Source organism: Rattus norvegicus, chromosome 14, assembly GCF_036323735.1.
Source record: "Rattus norvegicus strain BN/NHsdMcwi chromosome 14, GRCr8, whole genome shotgun sequence".
NCBI classification, from domain to species: Eukaryota; Metazoa; Chordata; class Mammalia; order Rodentia; family Muridae; genus Rattus; species Rattus norvegicus.
The window spans coordinates 22252446-22275300 of NC_086032.1; the positions used below are offsets into that span (position 1 = coordinate 22252446).

Sequence of the window (22855 nt, forward strand, 5' to 3'; positions counted from 1 at the left end):
CTAGAAATCTATTATTAAAAAAAAAAAAAAAAAAGGCATGCTGGCAAGAATCTACCAAAAAGGAAATAAAAAAATAATAATGTGTACAATGTAGTTATCACACTTCTAGATATATAACCAACCTAGATGAAATCCGCTTACCATAAGGTACGTGCTCCTGCTCACTGAGGCACTGTTCAGCTTGACCATATATAATCAAACATAATCCCCTTCTGTCAGTGCGTGCATAAAGAAAACTTGGTTTATGAGTATGTGTGTGTCTGTCCATCTCTGTCTTTACACACAAAAGCATATGTAAGTGTGGGGAAAAGTGTAAAAGTCTGGATTTATCAGTCCATAGTAGTTGCAGACATTGATGTATATAACACAGCTTACTAATATATGAAATTTACATGATGATCTAAAATGTCCCAAGTGTTAGGGTATGGGCATTATATTACTTCTTTTTACTACCACCACTTCTGTCTTCTCCCAACCAGTACATCCAGAGGTCTTAGTAGATGCCTCCTTGAAGTGGGTAGAGGTGACTTTAAAGGGAAACATTGGGCTGAGAACCTGCTGTTTGGCCATTAGTCAGTATCGAGATGGAGATATTACTTCCTGCCTCAAGTTCTTAAAAAGGAGCAGTTGTCAGGACATTCCTGGCATTACCTAGTAAGGGTACAAAACCCACACCTTAAAGTGTTCTGTCTCGTAAATTATTACTCAACTCTGTATATAAGCACCGAGGAGAGCATAGAACTGAGAATCTTTTGGTTTTGATGTTTGATATGCAAATGGCTTTCAAGAAATTATTTGACCTCTATCAGTATAATTATATCAAATCTTGTTTTCATACCTACTTGTATCAAGGTAGTAATAGAAAATTAAGCACTGAAAATTATTGTTATCTTAAATAACATTGCGGTTTTACTAATATTATTATAAAACAAAGGTTTATTTTGTGAATATATTGAATGCATAAATTAGAGTTGTGACCAATATCCTTGAAAATTGTAATTGTCAGTCTTGAAGCTTGTCTGAAAGTTTTATTTTGTTAGCTATATTAATGATTGTAGGACAGTGACAGATAAATTTCTTTTTTTTTTTTTTTATTAACTTGAGTATTTCTTATATATATTTCGAGTGTTATTCCCTTTCCCGGTATCTGGGCAAACATCCCCCTCCCCCCTCACCTTCCTTATGGGTGTTCCCCTCCCCATCCTCCCCCCATTGCCGCCCTCCCCCCAACAGTCTAGTTCACTGGGGGTGACAGATAAATTTCTAGCCCTCTATTGAGAGACTACAAAAATACTTAGGGTGTTAAGGCTTACTTCTAAGTATTAGTCCTTTAGAGTAAAGGAATTTATTTAAAATGAGCATATGCACTCTATAGTTTTATTTTGGTTTTGCCATTTTGTACTTCTATATATAGTTAATTCTAGACCAGAATTCAATATAGGATAGTAACTTTTGTGAAGGTAACTATGATTCTTTGGTAGAATTTGAATTTATAATGCTTTTTATTGAGAAGGTATATTTTATAAAAATTACTTTGTACTTTCTGATCTTTATTTTATTCTCAACAGTGTGTAGTATTGACTGAAACAAAACTGACATTACAAAAGAAAATCAACAACTTTTGCCATTCTCATTGCCCTCCAATTAAGGTAATAGTATAATTTAATAGTTATAATATTACGTGCAGTTAACTAAAGGAAGAACATTTTTCATATTCCAGCTTATAGCATTTCACTGTGTTACATACAGAGCTCTGTGTACAGTCACACTAAGATCATTTTTAAATAAACTGTTTTTAAAGACCTGTAAATAACCAGGCACAGTGCTGCGCTAAGGAGGCAGAAGCAAGGCCAGCCTGGGCTACACAGCAGGTAGATACCTCTGCATTTCAAGGCCAGCCTGGGCTACACAGCAAGTAGATACCTCTGCATTTCAAGGCCAGCCTGGGCTACACAGCAAGTAGATACCTCTGCATTTCAAGGCCAGCCTGGGCTACACAGCAAGGTCCAAGCTGGGTAGTGAGACCCTGACCAAAAAATGACAACACAGAAAAAATTTACAAATACACACACAGAGAGACACACACCAAAATTAAGAAGACCCGGGAATGAAAATCACAGAACAATCTTTCTAAATTGTAAAGCTGCATGTTGGATTTTACCCTTTTGACAATGTATTCTCCACCACCAGGAACAAAACATCCATACAGTTCAAACTGGAACAGTTAACTTTGTTTCATCTTTCATAACTCCTTCCACTCCCTGCAATTAGTGCTTTCTCATGCTCTGATATTTATTCTTTGTTCGCTTTTGTACATAGTATACTGTCCTACTGGCCCTTTTATTTGCGTATATCCATGTATTATTGGCTAGATTCTTTATATGAGGAAGAGGGTTTGAATTTTCCTTCTGAGAATATATAACCTTTCTTAATGATACACTCTTTAAGTTGATTGTTATGCAAATTATGTGACTATTTTTCTTTAGAGCTAAATAGATTGGTAATGCCTATAGAAAGAGCTTTAAGCACAGAAACATAATTTCTTTACAGAATCTGGGGATGGAGACTGCCATTATTATAAAATTTATTTTTAATAAAGCATTTCTTACTGTGTTAAAGAACCTCATGTACCTTTCTTGGCTTGGTTTGCACTTTGACGTCTGTGGCCTTTTTTCTGTAGACTACTCCCAGCTTAACGTCCTCTTCTAATTTCCACTAACTAATGCTTTTGGTGAGTGTGCACTCATTTCTGTTTCTGTAAAATAAGAACTATTCATTCCTAGGCAATTAAACTAGGATAACTGTTTTGTATGTTTTGAACTTGAAATTTATGACCAAGCCAGAATTTTTGTTATTGAAATAACAAGAGTATGTAATGGTGATACATTAAAGGTATTTTTAATTTCATTGTGTCAGAAACCCACTCACCAAATACCACATTTCTTGATTTCCCAAACTGATTAATAAGTGATTCATTCTTTACATGAATAACATTATATTTCAGGGAATATACTTAATTCTAAATGAAGTTGTCATGAACTGATGTAAGATAACTGAGGTGCTTTTTGTTTTTTTCTATTCATATAAACAAATTTATTTTTGTCTTTTCAGTTTATTAGTACAGATGTACATGGAATTTGGTCCAGGTTGTTTTGTGATTTTGGTGATGAATTTGAAGTTTCAGATACAACAGGAGAAGAACCAAAAGAAATTTTCATTTCAAACATAACGCAAGTATGATTATTTTAATAAAATTTTAGAGTATAGGAATGCTAATGTTTAATATTCATAGATGCTTATTTGTTAAAACTTGTAAAAAAAATAGAATATAAAAATTCGGTGTTAAATAGACTACTCTAATTTTAGGCTAATCCAGGTATTGTCACCTGCCTTGAAAATCATCCCCACAAGCTTGAGACAGGACAGTTCCTAACATTTCGAGAAATTAATGGAATGGCAGGCTTAAATGGATCTGTACAACAGATAACTGGTAAGTTTACATGTTTTACTATATCCTTTTAGTTATTTAGCCTCTTTATAATCATACACTATTCAGTGTTTTGAACACATCACCTCAGATTAACTTGATTCACATCTCTGAGCTTCATATCAGTGTATTCAGGTGAGGACATACTGAACAGTGGTACTGTTGCAAGGAAGAAAGTAAAGTCTAGAAATACACTGAGAACATACAAGTTGAAATTTCAGATCTTTATACAAGCAAGAAGACAGTTAGGAGCAGTTGTAAGTGAGCAAAGATTCCTGCTTGAGCAAAACTTAGTGTAAGAAGTTGTGTAGGTTTGGAGACCATATGTGAAAGTAGTTCAGGTGCGACTGAGCTGGCAGTGAAATAGTAAGTGGGGATGACTGTCAAATCTACGTTGTGTTCACTGAATTGAATATTTAAACAGGCAAGTTTGGAGTCCTCCCCCACACCCTTTGCCTTGCTTTTAGAGGACTAACAGATTATTGCTCAAGGGGATGCTAAAGTCAGCTTTGAGAGAAAACCTAGTTTTAAAGTGGGAAGATGGTCATGAGCAGATATGTCTGGCCCATTTGAGATAATTAATACACATTATTATTAATTTACATAATTTGTATTTTACCTGTAGTTGTATTAAAATATGAGCATAGTGTTACAGAATTTGCGACTTTGTGGCATGATTGTATAGTTGCAGGATAATGATGACTTACTTGTACCTTTTGAGCACTTGAAAATTATAGTCAGTGTGGTTTTCCAGTTAACATGGCCTGCAGTAAGGGTCCTTTTTCTCCACATCCTTATTAGCATCTGTCATTTTTGTTTGGTTTTTATGAGTATGTTTTAATTTGCATTTTCCTGATTGCTAAAGATACTGAACACTTTTTAAAAAATGTATTGCCGGTTTTTTTTTTCTTTAGAATACTGTTAAGTTCATTGAGCTATTTATTCTCAATATTAGCAGTTTTGAAATACAGCTAGCAGATTACTTTGCTCAACTTTATGGGCTGATTGCTCACCCTGCTGACTGTGGTTTTTGGTATGCAAAAGCTTTTTAATATGATGTTTGAATACATCTATCTTAAATAGAGGTTCAGACCTTAATGTTAAAGAATTTGTATTTGTTTGGGGAAAGTTGACTACTTGATAAGTTGGGATTATATTTGTTTGTGTTGGCAACCGTTTAGTATTACAGTGTGATCAGATCAGATGCTTAGAGCTACCTGTATAGTGAGAAGTCTCCTGACAGCAGCAAATGAAGTCCTTTACTTTAAAACCCTCATCTTAGCAAAAAGCATTACTTTTGGGTTAGAGTTGCTTAAATTTAACACTTAGTACTTGATGCTTCCTGCCTTAAGATAGTTTTATTGTATGAAAAAGTTGTTAAATAACCAAAACATGTTTATTCTAAAACAGTGTATGTATATGTATGTCTTATACAACTAATATAGATATGTCTATAAATGCGTTTAAATAGGGTTCAGATTGGGTCCCACTTTAGATTTTCTCTCCTTTCCAAAAATCAAATTAGCTTTGTGTCTGCTTTTTTTCATATAATGTATGACTATTACTATATATTTACTTACATGTTTATAAGTATTGTAATTTATTTGATGATTAGTGGAATTACTATCTAAGTAAATTTTTAATTATTAAGTACATTGACAGTGGAAAGGTTTTACATACCCTTGCTATTCCTCCTCAGTAGTCAGCCACCCATCATGGGTTTATTATGTACCAGTAGAGAGTTTCTTTATGCTGTTTTACACAGAAAAGACCTATAATTATATCCTTTTGCCATTTCATCAAATAAAATGACTTGTCTTTTTGTACTTGAATGTATTTCTCAGGCATGTATTTTATTCCTTTTACCTATTCATGTACCAATAAAATTAGTATTAACATGGTATAGAGGTTTTATAACATTTTAATATTCTATTGTAAGTACCTCTCACTTAACTTTACTCTCTGTTTTCCTCAATTAATTGTAAATCCTAAAGCTCACATTGGAAGAAATACTACCATCAGATTCCCAATCCCCTACAAAGTAAAAAGATGTTTTAGAATCTTTTATGTCTGTGGAGCCCATGTCTTTGTGATGGTATTCTTCAAATGTAAATACCTCTGTGTATTTTTTTTCTTGCAGTGATATCACCATTTTCCTTCAGCATTGGTGATACTACGGAACTGGACCCATATTTACATGGAGGCATAGCTGTGCAGGTTAAGACTCCTAAAATATTCAACTTTGTAAGTATTTTTTTCTGTGTAAAAAGGTTTTTTTATTAAAAAGAAAAGAAAGAATAACCCAACATAATAAAATGCTTAATTCATTAGCATAAAGAATAAATGTTTTTAAATTTATAACTAGTTTGAATAAAATTAAATCAACCAGAGGCAAGCTGGTACTATAAAATAACATACAGACATTGGGCTATAGTTTACACACTTCCTCAGTATGCACAGTCCTCTGTACTACAAAGGTCAGGCAAAAATAAGTTTATACAGTTTAATAACTAGAGCACCTCTTGTATGATTGTGACTGTGCCTCAAAGGAGCTATATCCTCCTAAATAATGAATTTATCATACTTTTTACTACCCAAGAAAAAGGTAAAAAAATTTTCATTTTCTGTAGCAAGAACTATTACACTTTATTATTTGTTAATTCATGTTACTGCAATTTTAATCTGCATTTTAATGATTATGTTTGAAATGTAGTATAATTCACATTGAGTATTAGTAGTGAAAGAAGAAATGCTGATGTATCGAGTGTAGACATTGCTATTATCTTAGAACGAAGGAGTCTTATTTAAATTCATAGGCTGCTTCCCAGTGTGATATGTATAACAAGTCTTTAGTTCTTAGGCTTTTCATATTTAGGCTACAGGGAGTTTTCAAGGTCTCAAGGTTTTAACTTCATTGTTTTTGTGTTTTTCATTAAAAAAAAAAAAACTACTCTTCAAGGCTTTGTTCAAATCAATTAAATGAAATCTGCTTCTGTATACTTTCTCTTTCCCCAGCCCTAAGTTTTAATTAAATAATTTTGTGCATCAACTAAGTTGATGTGTGGTGATATTTGGGGAACTGTTACTTTTCAAATTTTTCTTTTCTTTGCTTTTCTATTCGTAACTTACACTCATGCAGATTTTTAACTTGGAGAATCTATCCAAGACTTACCAGGCATAACTAGTCTCAATTACTAGATTACAGCAAGAAAAAAAAAAGGTAGCTTTTACATTAGGACAAAGTCTGGGATTATGAAGATATTTTCCACTATACCTTTGAAGTTACTGTATAGTACCAGTGGTTATTAGTATAGTAGTGAGGTGTTGCAGAGCATTCTAACCATGACCTTACAGCAGTAACTACAACAGTCCAAGCTCACCCTTTTCAGCCTTGGAGAAAGATCCCTTGCTTCCACCGCCCTAAATGTTTTGCAAAATATGCTGTGAAATAACATTTTTTTTCCTCCTAGGAACCCCTGGAGAGCCAGATAAAACATCCAAAGTGCCTTATTGCAGATTTTAGCAAACCTGAGGTAAATATTTACTTTGCAGGTTTGAAAGGGGCAGCAGAGTGGTGGATAGAATTTGGTAAATGATTCAAAACATATAATGGGTTAGCCATTGTTTCTAAAGGTTCTCTACCCTTATCTCAATATTAAAAGTTTAAATCAAAGGATTTAAAATGAGAATTCATGCCATAAAAATGTCAGAGTAAAATGAAGCCAGACTTTGGTGATTTGGTAGCTTTGATAAGTAAGTAATCTTAGTAATTGATATATAGATAGATAGGGCATCACTGTAAGATTTTTTTCTATGCAGTTCTCTAGGACATGTATGTGCAGGGGAGTTAACATAGCGTCTGAGTGTAGGTCAAAGGTTGGACTCAGGTCGTTAGGGTTTTTTTATACATGTTTTTGGAGTGGTTATGGCTTTGGATTTTGTTTTAGGTGTTTGAGACGGGGTATTTCAAGGCTGACCTTGAAATCAGAGATCACCTGCTTCTGAGTGCCACCTCCTGGGTGCTAGGTGTCACCCCACCCAGCTGTACAAATGTTTTGTTGCTGGTATACAGCTGCTATTTCTTATGAATAACTTAGTAAACTCTAGTTATTTGGAAAATGAAATAAATATCTTTATTGTCTTGAAGTCAAATCATTTAACTTTTCTAATGATATCATCATATTACACTCTTATTTTGAGGATGAAATTAAATAATAGTTGAAAAACATTTAGCCTAGTCCATAGCTCTTAACAAATGTTGGCGTTTTTTTTTTTTTTTTTTTTTTTTTTGTTTTTTGTTTTTTTTGTTTTTTTTTTTTTAATGTTTCAAATAGGCACCTTTACAGATTCATGTAGCCATGCTTGCCTTGGACCAGTTTCAGGAAAACTACAGTCGTAAGCCAAATATCAGGTAGTACTTTTTGTGTTCTCTCTCTCTCTCTCTCTCTCTCTCTCTCTCTCTCTCTCTCTTGAAAACCATGTCTCAAAAATTATAGGTTAAAAAATACAATTAACCTTTAATTACCCTACTAACATTACTAGTTGCATTACCTTTTTATATTACTAGTAAATATGCGAAATTGCATAAACATGACGTTTAGGGTGATTTATTGGTGGAAGTAGAAAGATCCATTTGTAAGAATGGAATCATACTACATGGGAAATTTTCATATTTGAAGACTTTAAAATCTATAGCCTTTAAAATCAGAACCTCTTCTAATTGGTGAACTAGTAATCTGTGATAATGTTTTCTAGCCTAAGTTAGAAATTGCAAGTTTCTTACCTTGTTTGTTTAAATCTAAATCTCATATGTTGTTGTAGATGACCAGATTTTGATGTAATATAAAGGCAGCTAAGACAGTTAACTTTGAAGTTAGACGAAAACACATGATACTTATTTTTAACCTTGGTAGCAATTCAAAAAATTGAAGTTGTACTTTTGTTTTAATTTACAGGTGTCAGCAAGATTCAGATGAACTGTTGAAGCTAACAATATGTATAAGTGAAACCTTGGAAGAGAAGGTAAATATTAATAAAGTTGTGGTTGACTAGGTATCTGTTTATAATATAAATGCTCTACATACTGATATTTTCCTACATTTAGATCTTCCCTATGCTGACTGCTGATTCTGTGACGTTAATGAAGAAGCTCTTTTGCTTTGTTCTGCTTTCGTTTGTGTGTCTACAAAATTAGATGAACTCACCTTACAAGTTGTTGTGAACATTAATTAAATAGTTTTATTCATACAGTACTGATAATACAGTGTGTAGTTTAACAACTATTATTTGCTGCGTTTACTTTAAGTTTTAACATTGTATTATGTATCAAACTGCAAATATGTAGATTTTTAAATTGATAAATATTTTCATTTTTCTTGTGAGAATACCTAGAAATACATTGTAAAGTCATATAATAGATGTAAAATATGATGTTTAGTTTACAAGAAATTGGTGGTTTTTTGAGACAGGCCCTCATTAATAGCCCTCTCTGGTCTAAAACTCAGTATATGAAGACCAGCCCCAAATTCAGAGCGATCTTTCTGTCTTTTGTGTGTGTGTGTGTGTGTGTGTGTGTGTGTGTGTGTGTGTGTGTGTGTGTGTGATCCAACTGTCTTAACCTTTTGGGGTGCTGAGATTAAAGGTGTACATGAATATGACCAACCTTACGTGTTTTCAAAGCACCTGTACTATTTTGCATTTTTACAAGATCTGTATCAGGTTCAGTTGCAACAACCTCTTCAAAATTCTGTATTTCCTTTCCAATTGTAACCACGTTATTATTTGTAAGTGTATCACATAGATTTGAGCTGCATATCACTAAAATTACAATGAATCTGAGCCTATTTTTTACATGCCTCTATGACATTTGTACTTTTCTTTGAATAAGGTGGCTTTTCAAATCTTAGCTTATTTTTAATTAGTTTTTTTAAATTATTGGGGGTTCTATAGTTATATCTACAGTTTTTTTAAATAAGTCTTATTCAAATACATTCTTTGTAAATTCTCGTTATACTTATTGATTTTTTTTTCTCACAGTTTATGCCTCATTTTTTTCTAAAAGTTTTAGAATTTTGCAATGATTAGTTAGATCACGCCCAGGACTTATACATACTAGGTAGGCACTACCACTAAGCTATATCCACATCTATGACCTTTTTTTCTAAGGACTCGGAGTTCTTCTGTGCTCTTCTAAATGGATTATAGTTTGTCAGGGTTATAGTTTCTTTGAACTCATCAATAAAACTCTGATCCGAACTTTACTTTGTTGGACACTTACCCTTTTGCTTCTATTTGTTTGCTCATTTATGCTCATTTAGATGTGTTTTTGTGTTCTTTTGGTTCAATTTTGTTAGGTCATAGATGTCTAGAAAGTTACTCTTTTTTTCCTAGTTCCTGGTTTATTTTTTATAAGTATCCCTGTTCTCCTGCATTTCAGTGTTGCTCTCACACACCTTATTTTCATCTCTAGTTTTAGTTACTTGGATTTCCTCCTTCCTTCCTTCCTTTTGGTTATTTTGACAGTGCATTAATCTTTTCTCCTTTCACAGAATCTTAGGTTCATTATTTTAGTTTCTACTCAATTTCTGATCTGCATTACTTATAGTACCAGTTTCTGTTCTTTGAGTTCAGTTATTGGGTTGTCTTGCTGTTCATATTTCTTATATTTATGCATTATTATTTGTACACCTGTTGGGACATAACACCTTTTCCTGGCTTTGTATGATGACCTTTGTGGGAATCTTTTTATTGAACTCTTAATCCTCACTGCTGCTCAAGGAGAGGTAACCACAGTAGTGACAATAACAATTTAAAAGCAAACCAGATAGAGACTTTAAAAAAAAATGCCAAATATAAATAAGAATTTCACCTTTAGTACTAATAGACAAGAAATACTTTAGGAAGTAGGGTAAATGAGTAAAGATGTAAAAGTATTGAGCAGTAAGAACTTAAGCAATAGGAGGTGATAGAGAAAGGATAAAAAGCAGGATGGACCAGAAAATGGGGGATGCTGTTAGAGACTGTAACCATGAAGGAGAACACAGCACCAGGCTGGTTGGTGGGTCTTCCATGCCAAGGGCTTGCAGGTGGGGTTGCTTTATTTTCCTCCCTCAAGCCTGTCATTTTGCAATTTACTTGATTTTGGGGTTAAGTAACGGGGTGGTGGCATCCACCTTTAGTCCTAGTACCAGGGAGACAGATGCCTCTGATCTTAAGGCTAGCCTGCTTTACTGCATGCGTTCCAGGATAGCTAAGGATCTCTCCACAAAAAACAAAAGAACAAAAACAACAACAACAACAAAGAGGGTATTGAGTTGTTTGCTCTCTGACACCAGATACTCTAAATGGCAGTCTAGACTACAGTCACAGAAGCAAAATTGAACAGAGACTAGTAAATGAAAAAGCCGCTTAAGGTAACATGCAAGTTGATATTTTTATTATGAGATAAAGATTTTTATTTAGAAGGACATTTAGTAGTTTGTGTTGGGTTTGTTTGTTTTTTTGGAAGTTAGGTTCTAAGGATTTTAATAACTTAGTTCCTGAAGTCACAGGTACTGTGTGTGGATACTGTTAGTATCACTGATGTCTGTGGTTTGTGTTTTAGCCTGAGGTGAATGCTGACATTGTGCACTGGCTTTCATGGACTGCTCAAGGCTTTTTACCCCCACTTGCTGCTGCAGTCGGGGGTGTTGCTAGCCAAGAAGTATTAAAAGCTGTGACCGGGAAGTTTTCTCCTTTGTGTCAATGGGTTAGTTTAATTTTTTCTTTTATGTTTCCATTTTAAGTTAAGTATTCCATAAAATGAATGTGTTATTAATTATCGTGTGGTACAAATATATACCTATTTAGTATTATGTACATTATTATGTATCATATATACATTAAATAGTAACTTAAGTCTGTAATTGAACTTCAGAAACTTAATTCTTTAACTGAAACTAACAGGAATATTTTGTCTGTTGGGATATAAATAATCCAGTTACTTTCTCAGATGTATTTCCTACCATGTAATATTAAAATCACTAATTTTCTGTTCTACAGTTTTTCTCTAGTATTTTGGATTAGTTACCATTTTGGGGCTCTCTGGGCTCTTAAACTTCTTTTGTAGAAATTTTGCCATCACAAATCTTCAGGTTTCATTCCTGATACTGCCTGAAGATATGAGATACAGGGTTGGTGTACATTTGGGAGATGTGTAAGATAAAAGCGTCACAAGAATTAAAAGCTGGGGCTGGGGATTTAGCTCAGTGGTAGAGCGCTTGCCTAGCAAGCGCAAGGCCCTGGGTTCGGTCCCCAGCTCCGGAAAAAAGAAAAAAGAAAAAAAAAAGAGTTAAAAGCATTTGTATCTGTTACAAAAAGGAAAATAAAAGGCAGGAAGTCTACACACACTGCTTAAGTCCTTTCTGTTTGAGTTGATTTTGAATATACACCCATACAATGTCATTTTTCTGCTACGTTATTTAAAATAAGTTACAAGTTGACTGGTGGAAGTTGACTTGGTTATAACTATTAGCATCATATGAAATATAAATTCTGTTACAGTGTTATATTACAATGGTATTATCATCTGATTCTGTTCAGATTTAAAAGCAGTTACTTAAATATGCATAAGACTGGGTTCTTTAATTATTAATAAAGTAAAGAAATTCTTTTTAGTACTAAAAATGTTGAAATTGTCTTCCTGAATCTTTTCTTTTATAATTATACATGAGGCAAAAGATGACATAAAGTATCTCCAGTTGGAAGTACAGTCTAGATACCTCATGCTCAAGTTAATCATACTGTTCATAAGAGTATGTGAATCATACTGTTCACTAAAATTGAATGGGAAATCCAAAGTTTTTCTGTAGTTTTGAAGAACAGATTTTGAAGTAAAATTTCCTCTAAAAATTAAAAAAGTAAAATAAAATTATCCTTATGATGGATAAGTGATATGAATTGAATTACACACCTTTTAACAGTCCTTTGGTTCACAGTTTTAAGAATATATATTATAACCATTATTTTTCTAATATTTTACATTGAATTGTCATTTTTATCATCTCTTCCCATGATTATTAAATAACTGTAAGAGAAAAGCTCAGGGTTTTTTTAGTGACTTAAGTCTTAACTGTAATGTTTTCAATCTTCTTTTCAGTTGTATCTTGAAGCAGCAGATACCGTGGAATCCCTAGGCAATCTTGGGCATGAAGAGTTTCTCCCACGGTAAAGATGTAATTTGGATTATTTTTTCTTAGTATATCTTTAAGAAGCAGAGAGTGAGCAATTTTGTGTAAGCATTGCTCTCTTAGGTGTCTTTCCTCCAGACATTTTACTTCTTGGCTTGTTTTTTCTTTGCCTAGTGGTTAAATATTACAATAGTACCATGTCTCATTACCACTTTATATGAAGTGATACAAAATTTTGGAATATATGCATGAGAATGATTAGCATTCAAATGCCATAATATTAATAAGATTGCTATACATGTTTTTTTTTTTTTTAATTAATCACTTTCCATTTGAGGCCATAAATCTTTTTCAAAATCATTAACCACGTAACACAGGGTTCTGCCTTCAGTTTAAATGAATTAATAACTCTAAATCCCTTCCATAGATTCCTCTAAGAACTTTTTAAAAATACTATGATCTTTATAGGCTTTTTTTTCCCTCCTTCTCTGTAGTTAAGCTTTCTGAGATTTTTACTTACATGTAAAATATCAAAAAGTACAAAATGTAATAGTAGAGAAATAAATAAATTTGAATAGCATGTAGTTGGGTATAGAGTGATAACATCACATGCTGTCCTTCCTGGGAGGAATCATTCTTCTGTCTGTCCATCGACCCTTTAGAAGCTCTTTCTGTATGTATCAAAGAAACATGTAAAAGAAAACTTTGATTGTCACTTAGCAATGTTCCTCGGGCACTAGTAGTAATGCTGGAGTAATAATACATCTTTACATGAAAAAGTGAATGTTCTTAATCTAAGAAAATAAAAAACACGTATATGCTGAGGCTTTAAAAATCTGGTAAAACTGCATGAGGTGGGAAAAGGAGTTGAAGACTAACCTGGGCAGCATAAGCCAAACCCTGGCTCAACACTACACAGAGCAACGAAACCCAACTAAGTTAAGAAATAAACTTGAAAAAGGAAGACATAACCTAACCAGAAAATTGCAAAGAAGGAGAAAGAAATTTGTTAGTTACCCTTTGGTAACTCAGCCTACAGAACTTACTACCACAGTGTCCTAAGTTTATATACATAGATATTATATAAAATATAATGTACTTAGAGGAGTCAGCTTCATCCAAAGTTTCAGACATCGACTGATAAGCTTAGAATAGATTCCTGAACTATTACAACCTAAAGTCATCTTCATTTATGTCATTTGGATGTTGGTAGGATCTTTTCTCTTTCAAGGAAGGTAGTTCATCTCATGAATTAAGGAGAACTTTTATTTTAAAAAAATGTTTAATTAAAATATAATTACACCAGTTCTTCCTTCCTTGTTCCCCCTCCAAGCCTTCCCATGTTCCCCAGCTCCCATTCAATTATTGGCCTCTTTTTTATTATTTGTTTTGTATGTGCATAAATATATAAACACAGCATGCTGAGTTTAGTTAGTGTGACATTTGATTGATTCCAGGACTGTATACTTTGTATTAGATAACCGCCAATTCGAGGGCTCATCCCTGGTTAATTGTCCCTCTCAGCAGTCATTAGTCATAATTCTTTGTTTAGGAATAAGAAGGGCTGTAGAAAACTCTGAAGTATATTCTGTCTTGAAGTACAGTTTAAATTGTTACTAACAATAATCAGGTGTATTTGTATGTCTTGCTGTTTCCTTGGTAACTGTTCTTCAGAGGAGATAGATACGATGCCTTCCGTGCCTGCATTGGAAATACATTATGTCAGAAGCTACAGAACTTGAATATCTTCTTAGTAAGTTGTTCAGTAAGGATGGGAATAAGTCATGTACTCAAAATGTTGTTGAATGTCAAGTTAAGTTTTAAAATCAACTTGGTCTAAATGAGTAATCAATAAATCATACAGTCTCCAGAGCTTATAATATTTACTTCCTGGGCCTTTTACATAGACGTTAGCCAATTCAGGATCTGAAGTATTTATTCATTTAAAAATAAAACATGAATGTAACAGCTTCAACATTAAATCCTTTCTAGAAGTACTTTAAAATTTTTTTTAAAAAAAACTTTAAATCACTACACTAAGAAATGAGTAAATGTATTCTCTTTTTTAAATATCTTAGTATATTTTCAGAGAAATTTTTCATAATAGCATAAATGTTGGCTAGTCTTAAAAATACTACCAAGTTTTAGTAATCATTTTTATAAATATTTTACAGATTAGCAATTCTGAAATTTTTTTCATATAGATAGAACCTCTTATAATTTTCTGTTTTACTTAAAATTCTTAGTAGACTTGCCTTAGACATATTTCTGTCTTTCAGATAGACTGACAAATGTCTAAAAGTAGACTTTTTCATGGTACCTAGTTCTGGACTTGGGTTGTTTTCATATTTTTGTTTTTTTGTTCTGTTACTGTTTTCTTTCCTCTGTAAGAAATGAGTTCTACATTTAGCTTTTGCTAGAAATCTTCAAATGTTTTTTGTTTAAAGAAATTATGAATACCATAGATTCCTTATTTGTTTTATACTGCTTTTTTTCTTTAATTGAGACACTTAAAAGGCATTATGAAACTTGCAAAAAGTAAAATCTACCACAAGTGAAGCACAAATCATTACTTAAAAATTGTAGTTAGTGTTATAGTATTTGAAAAAATTAGAATGAAATTCTTAATTCATTAAAAATTATAGTCTTGTTGTCTGACATTTGTATTCTTTCTTCGATAGGTAGGATGTGGCGCCATAGGCTGTGAAATGTTAAAAAATTTTGCATTACTGGGTGTTGGTACAGGTAGAGAGAAAGGAATGGTAAGTTACAGGTCATTTTAGACTTAAACGTTTATATTTCTCCTGTTGCCCTTTTTGGAACTGTGTTTGACTATACTAGCCTGTTTTACCAGTAGACCATTAAACTGAGAATTAGAAGACTTTAATTTAATTGTCTCTGGTCAGTTTTTAGTCAGAGTCTCTGCTTCTTGGTTCTTTGTAATTTCCTGAAACTGAAATAAGTCCTGTCTGCCTTTTGTACTTACCATCAAGATTAAATCTGCTTTAATTTTTATTATCATAGCTTGCAAACTGACTGCATTATTCCTTTGTTGTACTACTCATTCTTAATTAAATATTAATATGAGAGATGACATTAAAAAGCTGCAGAGTACTCACATAATTTAAATGGTGAGTTTCAAACAGTAAGAATAACATATACTTTGGTATATAGTTAAAATTCTTCAGACTGAGTTAATTGCAAAATCATGTCATATTTAAAATAATTTTTATTAGTGGTATTTTACCTCTAAGATAAAAACTTTCCTTAGTGACTTCATATATTTATCTTGGTCACTAACAGTGATAATGCATAAATAACTAAAAAGTATATGGTAATCCACATTGTGGCTTATTGACATGGTTTTAAAGGGGATTCATCATTATTATAGCTATAGGTAGGTGCACATTTATATTATCCATGCTTGGCATTTCCAAATGTGCTCCACAAACTCCGAGTTTAGTAGCTTAAAAGTTACTTGGATTTTTCTTGTTTTTTTTTTTTCTCTAAATTGCTTCTTTACTGTGAGTTTGGGGATTACCTGAATGTTTTAACTGTACAGGAAAACAGTGCGTTTAGTAGGTAAAGGTCAGGATGAGCTGAAGTGAAGAAACCTACTGACATCAGATAGCAAAATAAAGCCTGTAATGTGGGCAGGCCTCTGTCATTCTGAACTCAGAGACTTGTAACAAAGCTGTAAGTGTTCATAGATACACCCAAGATGTAAAGAGAAATCCCCAGGTACCTGGAATCAAGGGAAAAATGAAACCTTGAATTAAACACCAGATACATAAGGAAGTCACTCACTAGAAAGTAAGACTCTTAACCACCCATCTCTGCAGAGAGAGAGAGAGACAGAGAAAGAGAGACAGAGAGAGAGAACCTCTAATATAAAATTCCAAAAAAAAAAAAATGTAGACCATACACAAGGAAAATTACTAAAAGAAAATGAATGTGAACACCAGTCAGCACCTGAAACTGGAACCCTTACAGAGCAGTGCCGTACCAAGACAGTCTTTTTAATTCTAGTTTAATAGCACATGCACTTTGAATTATTTTACCTGTTGGTTTTTCCTTTCTCCTTCTAGAATTAGGATCTGTACTTTTTTAAAGGGCAAGCATTTTAGGTCTATAGATAACTGTCTATGACCGCTAGTTGACTGGATAAAAATACTCAACTGCCTAGTAGTTTATAGAGTCAGCCTTGGTTGGAGCTCCTTTCAAGTTGAAACATGACAACATTCTTCTCAAATTACTTCAAATTAAGAATAAATATTGGACTAGTAAGATAGCTGACCAGGTAAAGGCACTTGCCATTAAATCTGATTCACTTTGATCCCCAACACCCACCCATGGGAGGAGACAAAGGACTTTTACGAGTTGTTGTTTGAGTTCCATACTCAAACTGTGGGCACATATTCCTCTACACATACACAATAATTAAGAAATAATAAATAACTTTTAAAAGAATAAATGTTATAAATTTAGAAGAGATAGCTCTGTGAGTAATTAATTTTGTAGGTCTAAAAGATGATAGATATTTTTAATACCCAAATAAAGAATCTTTAAAGAAAGTTTCAAATGAGCTTAAATTATTTGTGTTGTTATGCTCATGTACTAAATATTAGTTGGAATTAATAAATTTAACAATGATAGCATATTACTGGTAACCATTTGGAATTTTTTTAAATGACTATTACTAGTAAAAATGATTTGAGAGTACTGTTTGGTCATAGGGGTAAATGCAAAACAGATTCATTCGTCTTGTTCTCCTCTGATACAAGGTAACAGTTACAGATCCTGACTTGATAGAAAAATCCAACCTAAACAGACAGTTCCTGTTTCGCCCTCATCATATACAGGTTTGTCACTCTTTTCATATCATAAACATGTAATGGTTGCTGGGTAATTCTGTTCTGTGTTAGAGTCTTAAGAGAAAGAATAAAGTATTCTTTGGAAAGAATAAAATCAAGAAAATAATGATCCTTCATGGGAGCTAAAATTGGTTTTTAGATGTTGTTATTTTGAGTGGTGAAACATGAGTAGCACCACAAAAAGATGTTTCCATAAACAGGTTCTCTAATTTGAGGTTTTAACAAAGCACAAATTTTAACCCTATTTACTTTTTTTTTTTGGTATAAAACAGGTAAGGATTAGTATTTAAAATTGCTGTACAGTTTTAGCATCCCCTTTTATTGTAAAAGACTATTTAGTTGTCTCAAACCAAAATATTTAAATCTGGAAAAGAAATAGGCAGTGTACTCAAAGGCAGAGGTAAGTGGATCTCTTGAGTTCCAGGGTAGTCTGGTCTACACAGTAAGTATTAGTCATAGTTACATGGTAAAACTCTGTAGTAAAAAAACAGGTAAGAAAGAAAAAAACATGTGCTTTTAGTTTAAAATTTTCCCTTGTATTATCAACTCATTGTCGATCTTAGGAAATGAAATGTAAGCATGTTATGAACAGGTGACTACAATACCTGTCATAGTTAACCTGATATCCTCTTACATAAATACAAATGACAGGGTAATGGTCTCTGTGAAGTCAAATGTCTTACTAGAAGGATTCACTGTGTATTATCTGTAGATGAACACTAAAGACCTATTTGTTAAATTTCTTGACTTCTAACAGTTTCTGACTTTGTTTTTGTAGTAAGAAATAAAACATGTTAGCCTAATAGTGAGAAAAGACAGAAAGCTGGAAAGACCTTCATGGTATCTGAAGTAACACAAGGTTCAATGACAGATGAATGAAATGACACATGGTGGATAAACCTTTAATTAAAAAAATAAACATAGTTTTTAAGGCTTTGTAAAAATACTTGAAAGTGTCTAAGGGAATTTGCTACACAATGAAGGTTGATTAGAATGTGTTAGTATGTCAGTACTTTGCTGTCACCTCATATATTCGGAATGATTAGAATATGTAAATTCAGTCATACTTCATCTTTTCTGTTTGACATTTATTCCTTCTTTTTTATTTACTTGTTTAGAAACCTAAAAGCTATACTGCTGCTGAAGCAACTCTGAAAATAAATCCTCAATTAAAAATAGATGCACACCTGAACAAAGTCTGTCCAGCCACCGAGAGTACATACAGTGATGAATTTTACAATAAGCAAGACATCGTCATTACAGCACTAGATAATGTGGAAGCCAGGAGATATGTAGACAGGTATGTTCTTGAAATTCAAGTGCATAAAGAACTACTTTTATTTTTGGTTTTCACTTTCACATTTTGAAAATTACCAAATTACCTAATTATTTTTATGTCATTCTAGTAGAGCTACTTAAATTTAAGCATACTGGTGATTTCTCATTATACTTAGAAAAAAATTAATATTGATAAAACAGCCTAAATGGTTTTGTTTTGTTTTTATGAAATACCTACCACCTATCCACTGTTCCAGCTTTAGATGTGGCCAGTGTTCCGTCTCCTTACTACAGCTATATAAGCCTTCTTTAGGGTCTGCAGCAGCCTCTTAGGAAGAACTAAGTTGGTTTTGGGGTTCAGGAAGTTGTATTTCCCTTCCTCCAAAATTCTTGTCCCCAAATGTGTATACTGCCAATTCTCTCCTTTAAGGTGTTCCCTCATCTTCAAGTTTCAGCCTAAATAACTTTGTTCAAACAGACATTTACTCCTAATTCCGCTTGTCTTAGTACTTTCTCATTGTGGCACTTACTTTTAATGACATACGTGTTTACCTAATGTTTGGTTCTTCACTACATTTTTCATCCAAAGACTATTTATTTTCACTGTCAATCATCTGATATCATTCAATGCGATTTATGAAATCAGTCATTGAATGAATCATTGTGTGACTGCAATGTTAAGATACCAGAGCATATATCAGAGGTTTACCAGTTGAGAAATGAGAGAGAAGCAAATCTTGAGAAGAAAAAACAAACAAGAAAAAAATTATTGCATTTCATTTTGTGTGTATATGCGTTGGAGGAGTAGTGCACAAAAAAAAAAGTCTTAGGATACTAAAGTGTGTAAAACATGACTAATGATACTATTTAGTTAATACTGCTTGGAATAAAGACCAGTTGAGAAGATGTGGTATAACAGAACTTATAGGCAGAAAGTAATCAAATAATAAATAGAAAATGAAGAAAGAATAATGTAGTTAATAATGGAGGAAATAGAAATTTTAAAAAATGATATTTTAAAATCCGATTAAGTAGGGAAAAACAGAAATTACTAGGTTGAAAACAAATTTTATATATGTGATAGCGCTAAGAAGAAAAACTTAGTAAAACTGTTAGCATGGGTCATGTTCTGTTGGCTACAACATGCATACAAAATGGTCAGCATGTTGAATATTAAGTAGATAACAGTAAGCTATCCTTTGCTTACTGTTACTGATCACTTTTGTGTTTTGCTTTGTTTTGTTTTTTTCTTTATATATTTTGTCTCCAAATAGCCGCTGTTTAGCAAATCTACGGCCTCTCTTAGATTCTGGAACAATGGGTACCAAAGGACACACCGAAATTATTGTACCTCAATTGACTGAATCTTATAATAGTCACGTAAGTCAGTATATTGAATAAATGTCTGTCTTTTTATATCACAATTTTTGTTTTCAAGGAAGAATTAATTAATTTGACTTAGCTTTAACAATCTTGGTTTTAGCTCTGACCAGTTGATATATATTTGTGCATCTGCATGTTTAAACATGTTGAATGTAGTTTTTAAGTGTGTGTTCAGATAGTAGGAACACTATATATGTGTAGTGGCTAGAGATCAATGTCTGGAGTCTTCCTCTGTTTTACTCTCTGAATTTTTCTGACAGGGTCTCTCACTGAGCCCTGGAAATACAGATTTGACTAAACTGACTGGCTCTCAAGTGCCAAGGATCTCTGTCTCTTTATTGCTGTAATTACATGTCATACCTCCACACCCAGCTTTTACATGGGTGCTTGAGAACACACGTAGGTCCTCAGGCTCACATAACTAACATTATACATCGCCCTTGCCCCTAAATGAAATTTTAAGGAGTTATCAAGAAAAAAGAGTTTTAAGTTTTCTAACTACCATTGAGTTGAAAATAAGCTTATAAAAGCTTAACTTTTTGACTTGAAACTTTTAACTTTTTGACCGAAAATAGAAATGTCACCAGAGACTTGGAATCCTATCAATTTTCTGATCTTTTGGTTTTATTCTGTTAGATATTAGCTGGTATATAAGAAAATGAAGAACACAAGTGTAATGACTGTGTACTCATTTTTTAATCTTTTTATTAATTATTTACTTTATATCCTGATAACAGCTTTCCCTCCCTCTTCTCCCAGTCCCTCCCCTTACCCTACCCCATTCACTCTTCCTCCCCTCTCCTCAAAAAAGAAGAGCGCCTCCCATAGATATCAACCAGCCTTGGCAAATCAAGTTGCAGTAAGACTACTAGGTCATCTTAAATGTTTGTCCTCATTAAGAATTTATGCCCCTAGCATGCATTATTAGTAGTATTTGTGAAACCTAGTAAAAATATGAACCTGGTAATTTACCCAAAAACTACCCCTAAAAAATCATTCTTCAGTGGTTCAAGGAAGCAGTGTGTATGTATTTTAGAAAGTAAAGTATAAAATTTTTTCTCATAAATGATTTTATAATATTGCTAAAGTTGAAACTATGGGTCTAAAAATTATTTGTAGGTTTTATAATTTAAAATTAAACAGTTCAAGTAAATAATTAAGTATATGATTTTTCTAAGTATTAATGTTTCTTGATTTAAAGGGTATGTTTGGTTTAGTAAAATTTTTAAATTCTTAGTGTACACTGTTTTCCCGTTTTCTTTCGTGAAATTCACTGACTGGTACAAATAATGACAATAATATAAGAGATTAAACTGATGTTTAATTAGAGTATTAAGTAGGGGAATCATATGCATGATGCCAAGGGAAGATTTTCATAGTCAAGGATCCTCTCAGTCTGCTACATTTGCTGAACTTCCTCCTGTTCTTTTATTTCAGACTCTCATAAGACATAGCCAAACAAAAAGTTGCTTTCTCATAAATCAGCAAATTAGAGATCTCTTTCAGTAAAAAGGCATAACTTGAGTCATTTTTGACTGAGTAAACCAGTAAGCTTAGTCTTTAAACAAACCCTCTAATAGACAAGGAGGTCTTCAGTGGTTCTTCCACTAGTAAGACAACTTAATCATTCCCATCCAGTGTATACTGTCTCTAGTAAACTACTAAGAGTCCTATTCCCAAGTGTTTAATCTCATGTAGGATCTTTGGGAACACTGAGAACTTATACATTAAGAATTCCTAATCACTTCTCTAAGTTAGAAGTAGTGTTAAGAAAGTTTACATGTCACCCGAATTTGTCTAGAAAAAAATTAATAATGTATTGTGATTGGCCATGTCTGCCACACCACATAAGCACACACTGACAATAATGATGAGATTTGTGTTTCTCATGTCTTTCAACAGGTTAAATGTTCAAGAAATTAAGTTTTGCTTTATTATCCAAGATGAAAGTATTACCATATGAAAGTGTATAACAGGCCTTATTTTTAGACCAGTCAGACTCAAAATTTAGCCAAATATTTGGTTTTTATTTTTATTTTTCAATAGCGAGACCCCCCAGAAGAGGAAATACCATTTTGCACTCTCAAGTCCTTTCCGGCAGCTGTCGAACATACTATCCAATGGGCAAGAGACAAGGTAAAAGTTCTTAGTGAATTGGTCTTCTCTGAATTAGACAAGGTAATATTATAACTATTAAACATACCTGAAACTTTTTTCCCTTTACAGTTTGAAAGTTCCTTCTCCCATAAGCCTTCACTGTTTAACAAATTTTGGCAAGCCTATCCTTCTGCAGAAGATGTCTTACAGGTAAAAGAATGCATTTTACTTCAGAGCCAATACCTATGTTAGTATAATCTTATTTTCAAGTTACCTAAAAATAATAAAACTTTCCTGTAGCAGTAGGGAGTGCTTGAAAACTTGATCACAGTGAAACATTCTGTTGGGAATCCTAAATTTAGGTGATAAATAGCCTGTTTTGTTTTGTGTTGTTTTGTTTTAGCTTGAACTGTATATAATTGTCTTTGAGCTTCAGACTAATTAGGCTTTGTGGTTCAACCAAACAAAGGTATAATAATAGAGATAAAATAGCAACAGATAATCAGAGGGTTTGGTAAATTCTTTGGGGAAAAAATTAAGATCAGTTCAAGTGAAAATCAGGGCTGGAC

The 22855-nt window shown here is 33.0% G+C and overlaps 1 protein-coding gene across 1 annotated transcript in view; it reads left to right on the top strand.

Annotated features, from left to right (window-relative positions):
* The window catches only part of Uba6 (ubiquitin-like modifier activating enzyme 6), a 63819-nt gene that overhangs the window by 13614 nt on the left and 27350 nt on the right, over positions 1-22855 (top strand). The window contains exons 7-22 of the mRNA NM_001107213.1: positions 1569-1649; positions 3112-3234; positions 3367-3490; positions 5628-5731; positions 6958-7020; positions 7822-7898; positions 8443-8509; positions 11091-11234; positions 12624-12691; positions 14329-14407; positions 15336-15416; positions 17439-17516; positions 18647-18828; positions 20081-20186; positions 22236-22325; positions 22416-22496. Of these exons, the coding sequence (NP_001100683.1) occupies positions 1569-1649; positions 3112-3234; positions 3367-3490; positions 5628-5731; positions 6958-7020; positions 7822-7898; positions 8443-8509; positions 11091-11234; positions 12624-12691; positions 14329-14407; positions 15336-15416; positions 17439-17516; positions 18647-18828; positions 20081-20186; positions 22236-22325; positions 22416-22496 (1548 nt within the window). The remainder of the gene's footprint in view (positions 1-1568; positions 1650-3111; positions 3235-3366; positions 3491-5627; positions 5732-6957; positions 7021-7821; positions 7899-8442; positions 8510-11090; positions 11235-12623; positions 12692-14328; positions 14408-15335; positions 15417-17438; positions 17517-18646; positions 18829-20080; positions 20187-22235; positions 22326-22415; positions 22497-22855) is intronic.